Source organism: Panthera tigris, chromosome A1, assembly GCF_018350195.1.
Source record: "Panthera tigris isolate Pti1 chromosome A1, P.tigris_Pti1_mat1.1, whole genome shotgun sequence".
Lineage (NCBI taxonomy): Eukaryota > Metazoa > Chordata > Mammalia > Carnivora > Felidae > Panthera > Panthera tigris.
The window spans coordinates 132,409,340-132,425,133 of NC_056660.1; the positions used below are offsets into that span (position 1 = coordinate 132,409,340).

Here is a 15,794-nt window from a genome sequence, read left to right on the forward strand (position 1 = left end):
ATGCCTTGGTTTACTTACCTTTCCTTTTTTATTGGACATTTAAGATTTTTTTTTTCTTTATTTTCCTCTCTCTTAGTCATCAGGGAGTATCTTTGTGGTTTTCATAAAAGGCTAAATCTTTTTACAGATAATAATTAAGGGTATCTTTTTATCATACTCTTAAAAGCAATGGATCTTATTTTTATTTCTTTATTAATTTTATAAATACTCAAGCCTATTGTGTAATCAAAAGCTTAAATGAGTTTTATGCATTCTACTCTTCTGGAATGCCTATCTTTGAGTTCTTTTTTAGTAATATCACTGTAATAACTGTTATGTAGTGGAAAGTCTCGAATCTTGGCTTTGCTCCCCACCCCCCAGTTATTTATTTAATGTTTTAAAGTAGAAGTCATCATTAGAAGTTCCCTAGAGCTTCTTTTGCCAAATAAAAACTTCCAAGTAAAGTATTGAACCTCTTCACCCCCTTCTTATCCAAACAGCCTGAAGTACTTGAGCAACTAAGTGGATTGAAAGAATTTTGGATGGATGGTAATAGACTGACTTTTATCCCAGGGGTATGTATATCAAACTTTAAATGGATTCTCTTATTGCTATCTGTCCTTTGCAGTTTTATGAATTGTACATTTTCAGATTACTATTAAATAGAAGTAAATTACTTTTTTTTTTTTTTTTTTTTTTTACTATTAATACATCCTTGATTAAAATCAGAAACTTCCCATAGTAAACTTTTATAATATAATCGCTTTTTAATATCCTGGACTGTATCCTTCTCTGTGGTTGCAATTGAGTTTATATCCTAATTCGTTTTGTCCAGAGAATTGTTAAGTAGGGTATTTTCCACATAGTTTGTGTCTTATCAGCTGATGTTTTGCTTATTCCCATACCTGAAGAACATGAGATTGCCTATATGTCCTATTGCCCTAGTCATTGGTGACAGCTGAGTTCCCAAAGAAAAGTATAAGTTCATTGTCTCTCTGCTAGGCTCTTAGCAGGAGCTCTTAGCTTTATTACTGAATACATTACTTATGGCATTTTTTAAAAATTTGTTTATTTATTTTGAGAGAGTGTGTGAGCAGAGGAGGAACAGAGAGAAAGGGAGAGAAAGAATCCCAAGGAGGCTCTGCGCTGTCAGCACAGAGCCAGACATGGGTCTCAATCTCACAGACTGTAGAGATCATGACCTGAGCTGAAATCAAGAGTCAGATGTTTAATTGACTGAGCCACCCAGGCACCCCTACTCATGGCATTTGCTAAAAAATTAAATCTTTTCTCTCATATAAATGTGTAGTAATGAATTATAACTTGGTATTGAGTTTATTACCTAAACTTGGCATAAATAAGCTTAATAGAGTCATTAGATTTCCCATTTTTTACTTCTAGTTTATTGGTAGTTTGAAACAGCTCACATATTTGGATGTTTCTAAGAATAATATTGAAATGATTGAAGAAGGAATTTCAGCATGTGAAAACCTTCAGGACCTCCTGTTATCAAGCAATTCACTTCAACAACTGCCTGAGACTATTGGTTTGTATTGCTTTCTAATTCATATAATTAGTTTTTACTAATGTGAACTTTCAGAAATACCCTTTTTGTCATTGCTTGACTCAAAGTTTTCATATATCAAATTTCATTTGTGATGAGCTAGTTTTTATTTTTTTTAGGTTTATTTATTTATTTAGTTTTTTGAAAGAGATAGAGCTCATGTGGGAGGGGCAGGAAGAGAATCCCAAACAGGCTCCATACTATCAGCACAGAGCTGTATGTGGGGCTCAAAACTCACAAAATGTGAGATCATGACCTGAGCCAAAATCAAGAGTCACATGCTCAACCAACTGTGAGCCACCCAGGGACCCTCGTTTTGAGCTAATTTTCTTATACTGCCAGTCACGAATCTTTTTTTTTTTTTAATTTTTTTTTTTTAATGTTTTATTTATTTTTGAGACAGAGAGAGACAGAACGTGAGCAGGGGAGGGGCAGAGAGAGAGGGAGACACAGAATCTGAAACAGGCTCCAGGCTCTGAGCCGTCAGCACAGAGCCAGACGCGGGGCTCGAACTCACGGACCATGAGATCATGACCTGAGCCGAAGTCGGACCCTTAACTGACTGAGCCACCCAGGCGCCCCTACCAGTCACGAATCTTATATGAATTTTTTCTTCATGTGATCACTTACACATTTTACTTCTTAGTTGACATTACTGCATTTTTCTTTACGGAAATGTCATTTTTATCACTCTAATAAAATTTAAATTCTTTAAGAAGAGGTTAAGTTATCGAAACTTTGTTTAAATTCTAATCATAGCCCTCATCTAGTAACTTTTTTTTAGTCTTCCTTCATTTTAGGCTCACAGATGAAAAAACAAACCAGTTTAGCAAATCCTATGAGAGCCTACGTATGTGTAGTTGCTTGTAGTCTGATGATGCTTCAAGAAAATTGAATTAGTTTAAAGAACCAAAAACGTAAACCTTGCCATCTTCATGATGTTTAAACATAGGAACCAAAAAATATTTATACATATTTATCAGGTTATGTAGTTGTTTTGGCTCATGTTACATTTTGCAAATTCTGCTATGATTTATTCGCCACTTTTAATTCCACACTCGATTCTTATTGTTTTAGTATTTAGAGTACATAGAATAGTTTGTTATACACTTACTGTTTCCTTTTTGTTTGTACTCACTTGTGCCATGCCATTGTTTTAAGGAGCAGGGCTACAACTGTGAACAAACAGACAGAAGTCCCTACACTTAATGAAGCTTACATTTTAGCGGGAGTAAAATAAATACATACTAATGTTAAAAGGTGATATATAGGTGAAAATTGAAAATATAGGGTAAGGGAGTACAGAGTTATGAGATTAGGAGTGAGGAGATGAGATTAGGTTGATTTCTTTTTTAGATAAGTTGACTAAGAAAGTTCTACATGATTCCTGTCAAATGTAATATATGCTCACATTAACTGTTGATTGACTTGCTTCTAGTTCCAGCTGGAAAATTGAATATTATTTCTTCCCTCAAATAGGTTCATTGAAGAATGTAACAACTCTTAAAATAGATGAAAATCAGTTAATGTATCTGCCAGACTCTATAGGAGGGTAAGATTTTTCTGAATCACTAGAAGACTTGGCTTTCATTCAGCTTTATATATTTATGTTTATATGTATATTATATATATGTTTCAGCCATATATATTTTCAGATAAATGCAAAAGTAGCATCTAAGGGAGATTCCTTAAGCATTTAAATAAGTAATTGGTTACAGGTTGGATAGATTTAAAGCAAAGATAGACCTACTTTAATAAGTTTAGTGGAGATAGAGTTTTGCTAGATTTGTTAAAGTCAAGTTCAAATGTTTATATATTCTAAAGTTTTGGATTATATATAGGAAACTTTTAAAAAATAATGTATGTCGTTTATTTTAACTAAAGGTTAGTATCAATAGAAGAACTGGATTGTAGCTTCAATGAAGTTGAAGCTTTGCCTTCATCTGTTGGACAGCTTACTAATATAAGAACCTTTGCTGCAGATCATAATTACTTACAACAGTTACCCCCAGAGGTACAATATTTTAAATTTGCCTTGAATTTTTTTTCATATTATTTATTATGGCTATCCAGTGGGGTTTTTTCTGTTTTCTTTCAGAAATAATTATGTAACTAAGTTATTTATTTTCTGAATAATAATGAGCTATACTGTTTTACAGAGGTACCAACTTTTCTTTATATGTGAAAATTAATAAATAAAAATATGATTCCTTTTATAAATGAGAAAAATGTTTTCATAACTTTGGAAAATTGTATTTTACCTATGTCTGTTAAGCAGTAGGCCAGAATTTTGATCCCCAATTTTATGTTTCTCTTTCAGATTGGAAGCTGGAAAAATATAACTGTGCTATTTCTCCATTCCAATAAACTTGAGACACTTCCAGAGGAAATGGGTGATATGCAAAAATTAAAAGTCATCAATTTAAGTGACAATAGGTTTGTAATGCTGTTGGTTTATAGAAGACACTGAATAGATGAAATTAAAGTTTCATTATATGATAGAAAATCAAATGCATGTTTTTCTTTTCAACTTCTTTTTGGTTTTTAAATAGAATTTTCATTTGAAAGAATGACCTAATTTTACCTGTGGTTTTATACTGTGGTTATTTGTTGCAGTTCATTTTGTGTCAACTTCAGCCATATAACTTGCAAGTTTAGCTCTACATCTTTCCTTATAGTCACCTTTTAAAAAATTTTTGTTTTTAATGTTTATTTATTTTTGAGAGAGAGAGACAGAGCGTGAGCAGGGTAGGGGCAGAGAGAGGGAGACACAGAATCTAAAACAGCCCCAGGCTCTGAGCTGTCAGCACAGAGACTGATTGGGGCTTGAACCCACAAACTGTGAGACCATGACCTGAGCCAAAGTTGGACACTCAACCGACTGAGCCACCTAGGCACCCCTCTTACCGTCACCTTTTTTATCCCTAAAGTCAGATCTTCACCTCAATACTGCTGCTGAATGGCACAGCTTTTAATCTGATCTGCTTCCTGTGCTTTTCTGAGCAGAGATGTGATTAGGCACCTATTCATATAGCTCGGGAAACACAGTCAAGGTGCAGAGTAAATAGATCACTAGAGCTGCTAAATTGGAATAATTTTTAAGTTAAGAACAGATTGTCTGTCATTTTTCTTGAAGTAGAGGTCCTAATAATGATAAAAGAATGGTTGTAGAGGGGTTTTACATTTTGCTTTCATAGTATCTTACAAAGCATTCAAAACAACACTGTGAAATAGTACGATACATACTGTCATTTTATGAGAAGAAAATTAAAACTTGAATTTAAGATGACTCACTTAGCTTGTAAAGTAGAGCTTTAATATAAGCCCAGTTTTCTGACTAATTAGCATATTCAGACTGTTCCATTTTATTTAAGAATAACCACTGCTTTTAAAAAAAAAAAATCAGGGGCGCCTGGGTGGCTCAGTCGGTTAAGCGTCCGACTTCGGCTCAAGTCATGATCTCACGGTCCGTGAGTTCGAGCCCTGCGTTGGGCTCTGTGCTGCCAGCTCAGAGCCTGGAGCCTGCTTCAGATTCTGTGTCTCCCTGTCTCTCTGACCCTCCCCCGTTCATGCTCTGTCTCTGTCTCAAAAATAAACAAACATTAAAAAAAAAATTAAAAAAGAAAAAAAAATCATTCCTGATTTCTGCCTATACTTTGTACCCCAAAGCTAGAGCCATAGGTTCCAGCAAATTGCCTTGGAAGATAGGCATAGCAGAGCAGATAGGCATAATAAGATAGAAGGTTTAAATAGATATTCTGTTTTAAATAGGGTGCTATTTTAATTTGGCATTTTAATGAGTTCTTCATATTACTTTGTTTTTTACTCATTACAGTGTTTTAATAGTCTTTGGAATATGAAAGTTCTGGCTCATAATGAAACCCAGAACAGTGCTTTTTTTTTTTTTTTTTATTAACAAACTATCACTAAGGCTTCCTATAATAATTTGTTCTTTTAAATATAAATAAAATATCCAGAGCAATTTCATGAGACATTGCCTAATGTGTTCTTGTCTTTACATTAAAGTAGGGATAGTTAACATTTTTTCTTACCAGATAATTTTTTTTGAGATTATTAAATTATTCATTTTTCCCCTAGCTGAATTGATTGAAGAATTACATTTTTAAATGAATTCTTATAAAATAATATTTTGTATTATAACTTATGTCAAAGACCTATATTGGCTTCTCTACTAAATTAAATATTTTTCTGTTTTCATATTCAATAATATAAAATTGTTTAGAAGACCATTAGATTTTGCTCTTATATTTTAACATTTCTTATTTTACTTTTGTTTGTATTTTTTGTATTCACAGATTAAAGAATTTGCCCTTTAGCTTTACAAAACTTCAGCAGTTGACTGCTATGTGGCTCTCAGATAATCAGGTAGGCATTCTGAGTTTGTATGTTACTGCAATTCCAATTGTGTATATGATTATGCATAATAATTTATGTAGGCTCATTTAAGAGCAGTTATACTCTGGTATACATTTTAAAATGTATGTAAGGAAAAATGAAAATATTTAGATACAGATAATTTATGTGCAATTTGTGTAGATTGAAAACAGTAAATCCTGTTGGACTGTCTAATTTCTCCTGAATCTGTAAAAAGATAAATTAAGAAATCAGATTCAATACTGTCTCACTTTTTGAAGGTTTTATAGTGATCCTCTTGAGTATACGTGTAGAGATTTGATAATGAAGTTTCACACACCTTAAAGAAGTGTTTCTAAGGAATTAAAAGTTATTTCCTGGACTTGGATAGATAAACATTTTTTGAAGGCTTACCATAGTCCATGAACTGCTCTGGGAACTTGAGATACATTGATGAAGCAAATAGAATATTCTTATATTCTCATTGAGCTTACATTTTCAAGGGAGATAGAAACAAGTAATTATGTAATAGTATGTCAGAGCTACAAAGAAAAACAGAACCAGAGACGTTAGAAAAGTAGCAGGGCAAGAGTAAACATCCTATTTTAAATGGGATGATTTAGGAAGTGTCTCTCTTTGAGGAAGAGGACCAGTAGAGCGGACAGGCACATGAAATTAGGAGTGAACCATACATAGACTGGGACAGTGAGTTGGTAGAAGAGGTGCATTTAAATAATTTTAAGAGTGCAATCTGCTGAAGTACTTCATGCTAGGGAATGGCAAGATGTGATGTACATTTTTAAAAGATTATTTTGACACTTATGTGAGAAACAGTCTGTGGGTGCTTAGGGTGAGAGTGGAATATCCTATATTGCAAGGAGAAAGTTCAATAAAGAGGCTTTTGTAGTAGTTTAGAAGGAGGTATTGCTGGGCTTCAACTATTGAGTGGAGACGATGAGAAGGAATGTAGGAACATCAGGCCAGTAGTTGACTGTCAAGTATACTGGCTGGAGATAAAATATGGGAGTCAACATTGTACAAAAGGGGGATTTAACACCATGGAAGTGCATGAAATTACTAGGGAGAGAGGATGGAGAAGAAAAGGTCAAAGATTGAGCTCAGGAATGAGAGGGGCCCCAAAAGGAGAATAAGAAGAACCAGCCAATCAGGAGGGTGTGTTATCTAGAGAGCCATCTGAAGGAAGATCAACTGCGACAGATTGTTACTGGTGGGTCCCGTAGATGAGGACTTGTAATTGACCACGAGGTTTGTCAAGTCAGAAGTAGTTACTGACCTTGAGAAGAGTACATACTTTTAGCAGAATAGTGGGGATGAAATACTAACTTAAGTGTATGTAATGCATGGGAGGCAGGAAGGTCATGACTGTGATTTACCCTAGTACTGTGGCTCAGTTCCCATTTGGACAGTTGATGGATGTATCTCTCTGTATTTGCCTTGGTTTTAGAATTAAATGTTAGCATTTTATCCTTGCAAATAGTAGCTATAATTCACCTGTGAAAAACATTGGAAAAATGTATTTTGAGTTTAATTTGAAATGTCTTAGGATTCGCAGTGTAGATTGTTAGAAACGTTGTACTTTAAATGATAAGAAATCTCCTGTATAATGTCACCAAAATAATAGATTGTAGGTCCTAAACAAAATAAGGGTTAACTTACTATCTGTAAGTATGAGGAAATCTTTTTTCCGTATCTATTCTCAGCTATGTGTTACTGTTTTGTTTTGTTTTGTTTTGTTTTGTTTTAGCAAGGCAGAGAACCCTTTTAATAAATTAATGCTTAGCATTTGACTTTGAGCAATACCTTATAATAATCTATCTGTATATTTTCCCAAGGTTTGGATACATGAGTCTCATAAGATATTCTTAAGTTCCATAGTTGAATTTGCTCAGGAGACTGTGTTATATCCTTCTTTTGGATTATATTAACAACTCTTACATGTTACTAGAGTAAAGAAACCCACTTGGCTATATTTCAAGATTCTGCAAACTTCTTAACCAAGATCTCTTTTCTTACCTCTCATTACTGAACTAAAAGCCTTAAATTGTCAATCCGTGCTTCAGAATCAGATTGTAGTATTTACTTGTTCTACAAGTTAGGGTAGGAAATACTAAAATGATGATACCTTTGCTTCTATTACAGCTTAAACACAGTGATTACTTCATCATCATTAAATGTGTCAGTTCATGTATATGTAGAACTCCTATTTCTAATCCCTCTTAATTGAGTATTTAATGTGAAATGTTATGAAATTTTGCATCTGGATTCACAGAACATTGCTGGGCTCTGGCTTATGCCAGTTAGTTATAGTATAAATGAGACATGGCTCCTGGTCTTGAGGACTCTTGAGACTTTTTTAGTATAATAGCGCTATTTTAGGTAATGAATACCAGCAAGGTATGTTAGACAACTCATTTTAGTGAAATTATCTGGTATCTAAGACAGTTTTTCATATTTGCAATGTTCTCTCATTATCGTCTCCTTGTTCCCCGTCTGTTAATTACTTATAAAAAATAAAAATTGTAGTGATGAGGGGTTTTGTGTTTTTCTCAAAGTTTGACAGAATAGTAAAGTAATAAATCATGAAGCATCCTGTGTAAGCCATATTACCTCCCTTACAATATGAAGTAGTCATTTTGCTGTGGAAGTACAAATTATAGGGGAGAAGGTATGTAAAAGTAGTCTGATTATGAATTATCAGAATAAATTGCTCTTGAATATTTCACTGACCATGTAGCACCTTGGTAGGACTGGGCTTCAGGTTCAAAAAAGAGTTTAACTTGGGGGTGTAAAGGCAGGTTTTCCAGAGGAGGAGATTCCTGCAATGACTAATTCTCAAAATAATCACAGGATTTAAACAAAGAAAGGGGAAGAATATTCTGGTTAGAAGGAATATTATAAACCTGAGCACTTTTTGATGAAGAAGTCTAGTGTACTAGGTAACTGTACAAGTGGTTCATTGTGACTAGAGCATAACCTTTGAGATGGAAGAGTAGCAAATGAGGCCAAAGAGATAAACAGGTCATGGAAGATCTTATATTTCAAGAGGAACTTGCGTTGTATTTCAAGAATGGTAAATAGATGTTTTTTTTTAATCTTGCATGTTAACTCTGATAAATTATGAGTGACTTCTGAAAGATTGTTTTAAGGATTTGGAAGTCTTATTCAGGCTCTGTGGAAAATTGCCGTGATTAGGGTGTCTCTGTAATTTATTGTCCATGTTATCGAAAAGGGGCTTTACAATAATTGTGTCAAAACTGCATGTGTAAAATGTGAATGTCTCAGGCAAACTGGGTGTTTGGTCATCATAGTCCTAATCAATTATTCATATATGCCGTCAGTTTAAGAGGAAGAAGTGATCCTGTGATACATGTCAACCCTACTGTAGTTGATGGTGAACCATTATAACATATAAGCAAGCAAGTAGTAAGATCAGATTGATATTTTGGAATGTTTTTTGGGCTGCGTTGTGAAAGGTGGATTTAACTAGGAATGGTGATACCAAGTGTGAAGGCAGGAGAGACTGGTTGGAGGGCGTTTCTATTGCCATACTCAAGGCAATAGAAAATGTTGGCTTGAAGTAAGATAATGACAGTGGGGCCAAAGAAGAGCTGGTATATTTAGGGCATAACTTAAAAGGTCACATCATTGGAGTATGTGAAAAATGCATGTGTGTGAGAAGAAAGGCAGTAAAAGCAAAGATGAGCTTCAGAGATGTGGCTGAAGTGACAAGATGGAAATCGATAAAATTACCAAGATGAGGAACTGCAACAGAAAGAAAAATGTTTATGGGAGGATATTAAGTTCCAGTCAGGCATGTTTATTTTTTGGATAGGCATGTTGAGGACAGTTCTAGTGGCCATGATTCTCTGCCCCCCTTCTTCCCCCTGCCGCCTCGACTGTTTTAGACTGTCGTTTCTCTGCTGTTGGTTTCCCCATTCTTTTAATTTCTAACCTCCTTGGATTTCTCAGAATTGTTCCTGAAGGCATGATTTCCTTTTTCCCAGGATCATTATAGATTTTGTTTGTTTCTTTAAAAAAAATTTTTAGGGGCGCCTGGGTGGTTCTGTCGGTTAAGCATACGACTTTGGCTCCGGTCATGATCTCACGGTTTGTGAGTTTGAGCCCCGCATCGGGCTCTGTGCTGACAGCTCAGAGCCTGGAGCCTGCTTCAGATTCTGTGTCTCCCTCTCTGTCTGTCCACTCCCCTGGCTCACACTCTGTCTCTCTCTTCCTCAAAAATAAACTAAACATTTAAAAAAATAATAAATATTTTTAATGTTTATTTATTTTTGAGAGTGAGAAAGACAGACCATAAGTGCGGGACTTTTTTTATCCACATAGAATAAATTCTATGAATTTATTTATTTAAATGTTCAGGATGGATGAATCCCAAGCAATACTAACGTTTAAGTGGCAGATGGATTAATAAGCTTAGAGTGGCCATAGAGGTAGAAGAAAAACTATATGATAGTGGATTCAAGTTAAGGATGAAGCAGATAGCTTAAGGGAAGAAGCTGTAAGGGGATAAATGCTATTGAGGTGTCAATTCAAATGAAGTCTGGAAAATACGCAAGTTGGGTATAACATGCCAACTTATTTTGACTATAGCTAATGTAATTTTAGAGGTGTACATCAAAAACCTGATTGACACAATTTAAAGAATAAGTAAATGAGAAAATTGCACCATACAATAGTTGATTAAGCTTTTAAAAAGGTTGGATAAGAAAGGAGAGGGGTGGAACATAAAGAAATTGGTAGCTAGAGGCACATAAGAAGGAATTCTTTAAGCATTTTTATAGGTTGTTGCGAGGAGACTGTGGAGAATTAGATTAAGGATATGAGAAGAAGTTGGATAACTGGTGTGTAACCGACAGAATTTAAAACTGTGGCAGGGATTCTTGTCCTTTTGAAAGCAGCCTGGTCTGAAGTTTGTGAGAGGCAGAGCTAATGTATATGTTGAAATTCTTAGAATGTAGCAGGTTCCAAGCAGATTTTATATCCTATTTTTGTTCTTTAAAAAAAAATCTTTGAGAAAATAGTATCTTCAGAATATAATTCAGAATATAATTTAGGAAACATAGAAGGATTTTTAGGCACCATTGAGAATCCCTGTTGAAGTTGGTTACCACAGATCTGTAGTTAGATTAATTTGCTCATTGGGTAATATAGAGAAAGCACACGGTTGGAACGATTCTGGGTTGCAGCTTTGCCAAGCCAGGTGTAAAGAGAAAGACAATGCAACAAGGTGGTCCTCGTAATTGGCACGAAAGTATTTATAATGAGGTCTGGTGAGGTACAAAAAGAAAGCAAATAAAAGAAAGAATTATGGTGATCAAGTTGAAAGTTCAAGGGAGTGTCAATTTTGGTGAGCTTGACTAGCAAATTTTGTGGAAACAGTGGAGAGAGAGCAGACGTGGTGTCTCTGTTACCATCCTCTACTGCTTGTCCTTGTGCTTGACCGCTCCTCTGTTTCCTTTTCAGGAATTTTTCTTCTGCCAGTCTTAGATATTGGTGCCCCATATGGTACTCAAGACTCATCTTGAGTTTCTTTCCATATACTTAACTCTAGGAAAGATGCAATTACTATCTATATGCCGTTATTCCTAACAGTATCCTCAGCTCTCAGTTCTCTTTCCTTTACTGTACACTCATTTTCTACTTAACATTGCCACCCAGATGTCTCAAATTCAACCAGTCTAAAAGTGAATGTGCTATCCTCTGCTCCCAATCTTTTTCTTTTCCTGGGTTCCCTAGATTAGTAAAAAGTACTTGCTAGAGACAGACTTGGGAGTATAACTCTTAACTACTGTTAATCACCGAAGTCTATTTAGTCTTAACTCTTATATATCTCAGGTGTTTTTCTGCTTTGCTTTATCCCTCCTTTCACTTCCCTTAAATATAATCATCTTAAATATAGTGTATCATCTCCAGTACAGTAGGCACCAGTGTCATATGTCTGGTCCAAATTGAGATGTGCTCTAAGTGTAAAATATATTCTGGATTTTGTATATTTCATATAAACAAAGAAAATAAAATACCACATTAACAATTTTTGATCATATACAGAATTCTATTTTGAACATAGAAGATATGTTAAATTTAATGTATTATCAAAATTTAACTCATTTTTGCTTTTTAGAAACATGTGGCTGCTAAAAATTTGTAAATTATCTATGGTTCTCATCTTCATCTTACTCTTGTTGACTTGGACTACTGAGATATGAAATAGATCTCTGCCTCCAGTGTTGCCACCACCTCCAATCTCAAACCACCCTAATTTCATTCTGAACCACACTGCAACTCAAGTGATCCTACTATCTGGTTCCAGCACTAACCAGGAGATCAGTGGATATTAGGAAAGGATGTAGAATGGCAGAGGCAGAGTTCAGAATGGTAGAGGCAGAATTTAATGTCCCTCAAAAGAACAGGTATTTATACTTGAAGAGAGAAGAGTGATGATCTCACAGCATTTGTAAGCGCTAAATTTACCTACCTCCTGACGTAGGGTTTATGATCTTTGAGAGAATAACCCTATTTTTGAGAAGAGTACAGGGAAGTACTGTCCTAGGGAAGGAATAGATCTGCCATATCTGTTATCTGAGGAGGTCAAGGAAAGTTTTCAGTGAAGATGTTTGAGATGCAGGGCAATTTGTTTATTGTGGAACAAGTTGAGGGCCATGGAGGAAATGTTTGAATGGGAGTAAGATCACAGGATACATTAGCTAGCTGCAAGGTTTTCACAAGAGTCAGTCTAAAGAATTAATTGATAGGTTGGCACGTGAGGGAGAGATTGGGTAGTTTCCTGCCTGTCTGGAGTCAGCCAGGGCATGGATTGATAGGATTTTAGGTTAATAGACTGGCCAAAGTTATTAGTTATATTAAGAATAATTTGAAAACACTTCATAACCAATTAGGAGAGAAGTTTTAAAAAATGTCCAAAAAAAAGTTTTATAGTTCCACCATTGAGTAAGTAAATTTGTGGTATCATTACTGGAGATAGGAGACATGGGAGAAGAAAGAACCAGGTTACAACTTAATGTTTGTTATAAGTACTCTTTTTTCAGCTAGAATTAACTGTGGGTAACTATTCTAAACCTTCTAAACCATTTCTATAAAAGCCTCTTCCCAAAGGGGGAAAGATAATGTAAAGGAGGCACAATAACATAAAATCCAAAAGCTTGTTTTATAGCTTTATTAAATCACTGTGATAAGTAATTACTGGACTGTGGATACACTTAGTATATGAGATCTTTTAAAATTGTATTGACAATCAGTGATAATTGCAATTCAGTGTGAGTTTTGTTTTATACTAAAACTAAATGATATTTTGTAGATTTTTATAAGGTTTCAAATCATTGCTTAAAGTGTTACTATGTATATATAAGCTTGTTTTTGTAATCTACACATTGATACTTCATAGAAAAAAATGGTGAGTACTTATTCAGAGGAATTGCTGGATATGTATTTGCTTTAGGATTATTAAAAGTTAAACATTTATTTTCTTTCCCTAGTCCAAACCCCTGATACCTCTTCAAAAAGAGACTGATTCAGAGACCCAGAAAATGGTGCTTACTAACTACATGTTCCCTCAGCAGCCAAGGACTGAGGATGGTAGGAGTTTAAAAATCTCTTTTCTTTTGGGGCACCTGGGTGGCTCAGTCTAGTGAACGCCTGACTGTTGATTTCGGCTCAGGTCATGATCCCGGGGTTGTGGGGTTGAGCCCCAGGTTGGGCTTTGTGCTGAGGCTGGAGCCTGCTTGGGGGGTCTCGGTGTCTGTCTGTCTCTCTCTCTCTCTCTCTCTCTCTCTCTCTCTCTCTCTGTCCCTCGCCCCCTCCCCCTCCCTTCCCCCCGCCCCCCCAGCCCTCTCCCTCTGCTTCTCTCCCTAGCTCATGTAGTCTCTCTGAAAATGAGAAAATAAGTATGTCAGGGCTATAGGTAGTTGAATTTGGAGGTACATGTAGGCCATATGCTTCCTTAAATGATTTCTTGAAATTAAACAGTCAACTTCATTTGTTATAGATCTCTCTATTCTTTGCTAAATGTCAGGAATGCATGTTAAATGTAATTAGGACTGTTGAACCAGGAACTGTTTTGTTCACTTGTTTTGTTGTAGACTAAATACTATCTTTGGGTCTACATACCAGATAAGGATAATATGTAGAATTCTGCATAAAGTGTTGTTTCTAAGTTCTTAGGTTTTGCCTAGAAAGGGGAACATACCCTTTTCTATTGACCATACATGTTTTTCAACAGTTTTGGTATGAAAGCCTTTTAGACTAAGGAGCAGATTGGTTCCAATACATGTTGTTTTGGGGTGGTGGTAGAGTTCAGAGCTGATGGCCAAGAAAGAATTCTTAAAGACATCTTTGGTGTAAAAAGGTGATTTTATTAAAGCATGGAGACAGGACCCATGGACAGAAAAGCTGCACTGGGGTTGTGAGGAGTGACTGATTATATACCCTCAGGTTGGTGGGGGTTAGGGACAGTGGCAGTCTCTAAGGAATTTTGGAAACAAGGTTTGAGGACCTCTAGGGGCTAGGTGTCAGGAAAACGTCATTTACATTTAGTAAAACCGTAGTCATGAGACCCTTCAAATGTATATCAGGGACCATATGCTTGGAGTATTATTGCCAACGTATACTTGGGGGCTGAAGACAAAGGAGGTTTGCAAAGGAATTTTTAAGTGTTTAAGGAGACTCAAAGGATCTCAGGGGTCAGGATATTGTTAGGCCAGGATTCCCTCTTGCCCCTAGCAAAGTCTCATCATTGAGGCAGCTGAGCTCGTAGATGAAGGTCAGTCTGCCTGTTTCATGGACTTGTCAGTGGGCTGTAGGTATTAAGGGAATTTAATTTTTCATTTGCCTTAGTTTTCCCACATCACCATGGCAAGCACTTAAACCCCTTTCCTTTGTTCTTGAGCACCTAGGAGTGTCTAAGAAATATCACCCATACACCTGGGGATGGGGAGGGGTGCTAGCTTGGGCACCCCTTTGAAAAGCAAACTTGTACAAAGCAAACTTTGCACTCAGTTTGCCTTCTGGTCCCTCATCATGTGTGTAAAGTATATATTATGTTACACTTACTAATATAATTTTTATGGGGCGCCTGGGTGGCTCAGTCAGTTAAATGTCCAACTTTGGCTCAGGTCATGATCTCACGGTTCATGGGTTCGAGCCCCGCACCAGGCTCTGTGCTGACAGCTCAGAGCCTGGACTGGGCTTTGGATTCTGTGTCTCCCTTTCACTCTGCTCCTCCCTCACGCTCTGTCTCTCTCTCTCTCAAAAATAAATAAACATTAAAAAAAATTTTTTTAAAGAATATTTTTATATGTATATTTTTCTGACACCAGTGAAAATATTTATGGCTCAAAGTTATTTAGAAATTAACTCTTAATACATAAAAACACTGAAGAAAAAATCTAAATTGATCATTAATTTTAATTTATAAATATACCAGAGGCAAGTTAAATAAATTCTGGAGCTTCAGTTTCCTTACCTTGAAATAATGATAATAGTATCAGTTTTGCAGGGTTTTTGTACAGATGAGAAGCACTGAATGTAAAGTGCTTAGTTAGCACTATGGCAGAATCACATTGGTTATTATTATTCTTACATTGTTTTGGCAGGTTTAGCAAACAGTTAAGAAATACTTAAATAGATTAAAAAGTAAAATCATTCAATTTCCATTATTAGTGATAAATAATTGGAGAACTCATTTATCTATGTTCATTATTTCTTGTTCTTTGCAGGAAGGAATAAAAGACTTGCTTTGATAAGTTATTTCATGGGAATATTAAATGAGGTTTATTTGGGTAAAGCAAAACTATTTAGCTTTTGAATTGAATTAAAAGTTAAG

The 15,794-nt window shown here is 35.5% G+C and overlaps 1 protein-coding gene across 11 annotated transcripts in view; it reads left to right on the forward strand.

Moving 5' to 3' along the window:
• ERBIN (erbb2 interacting protein) overlaps positions 1-15,794 on the forward strand; it is a 127,627-nt gene that overhangs the window by 76,281 nt on the left and 35,552 nt on the right. For all 11 annotated transcript variants that reach the window (XM_042987664.1, XM_042987668.1, XM_042987677.1 and 8 more), the window contains exons 9-15: positions 480-554; positions 1,381-1,525; positions 3,023-3,095; positions 3,428-3,557; positions 3,864-3,979; positions 5,860-5,929; positions 13,450-13,549. In XM_042987664.1, the coding sequence (XP_042843598.1) occupies positions 480-554; positions 1,381-1,525; positions 3,023-3,095; positions 3,428-3,557; positions 3,864-3,979; positions 5,860-5,929; positions 13,450-13,549 (709 nt within the window). The remainder of the gene's footprint in view (positions 1-479; positions 555-1,380; positions 1,526-3,022; positions 3,096-3,427; positions 3,558-3,863; positions 3,980-5,859; positions 5,930-13,449; positions 13,550-15,794) is intronic.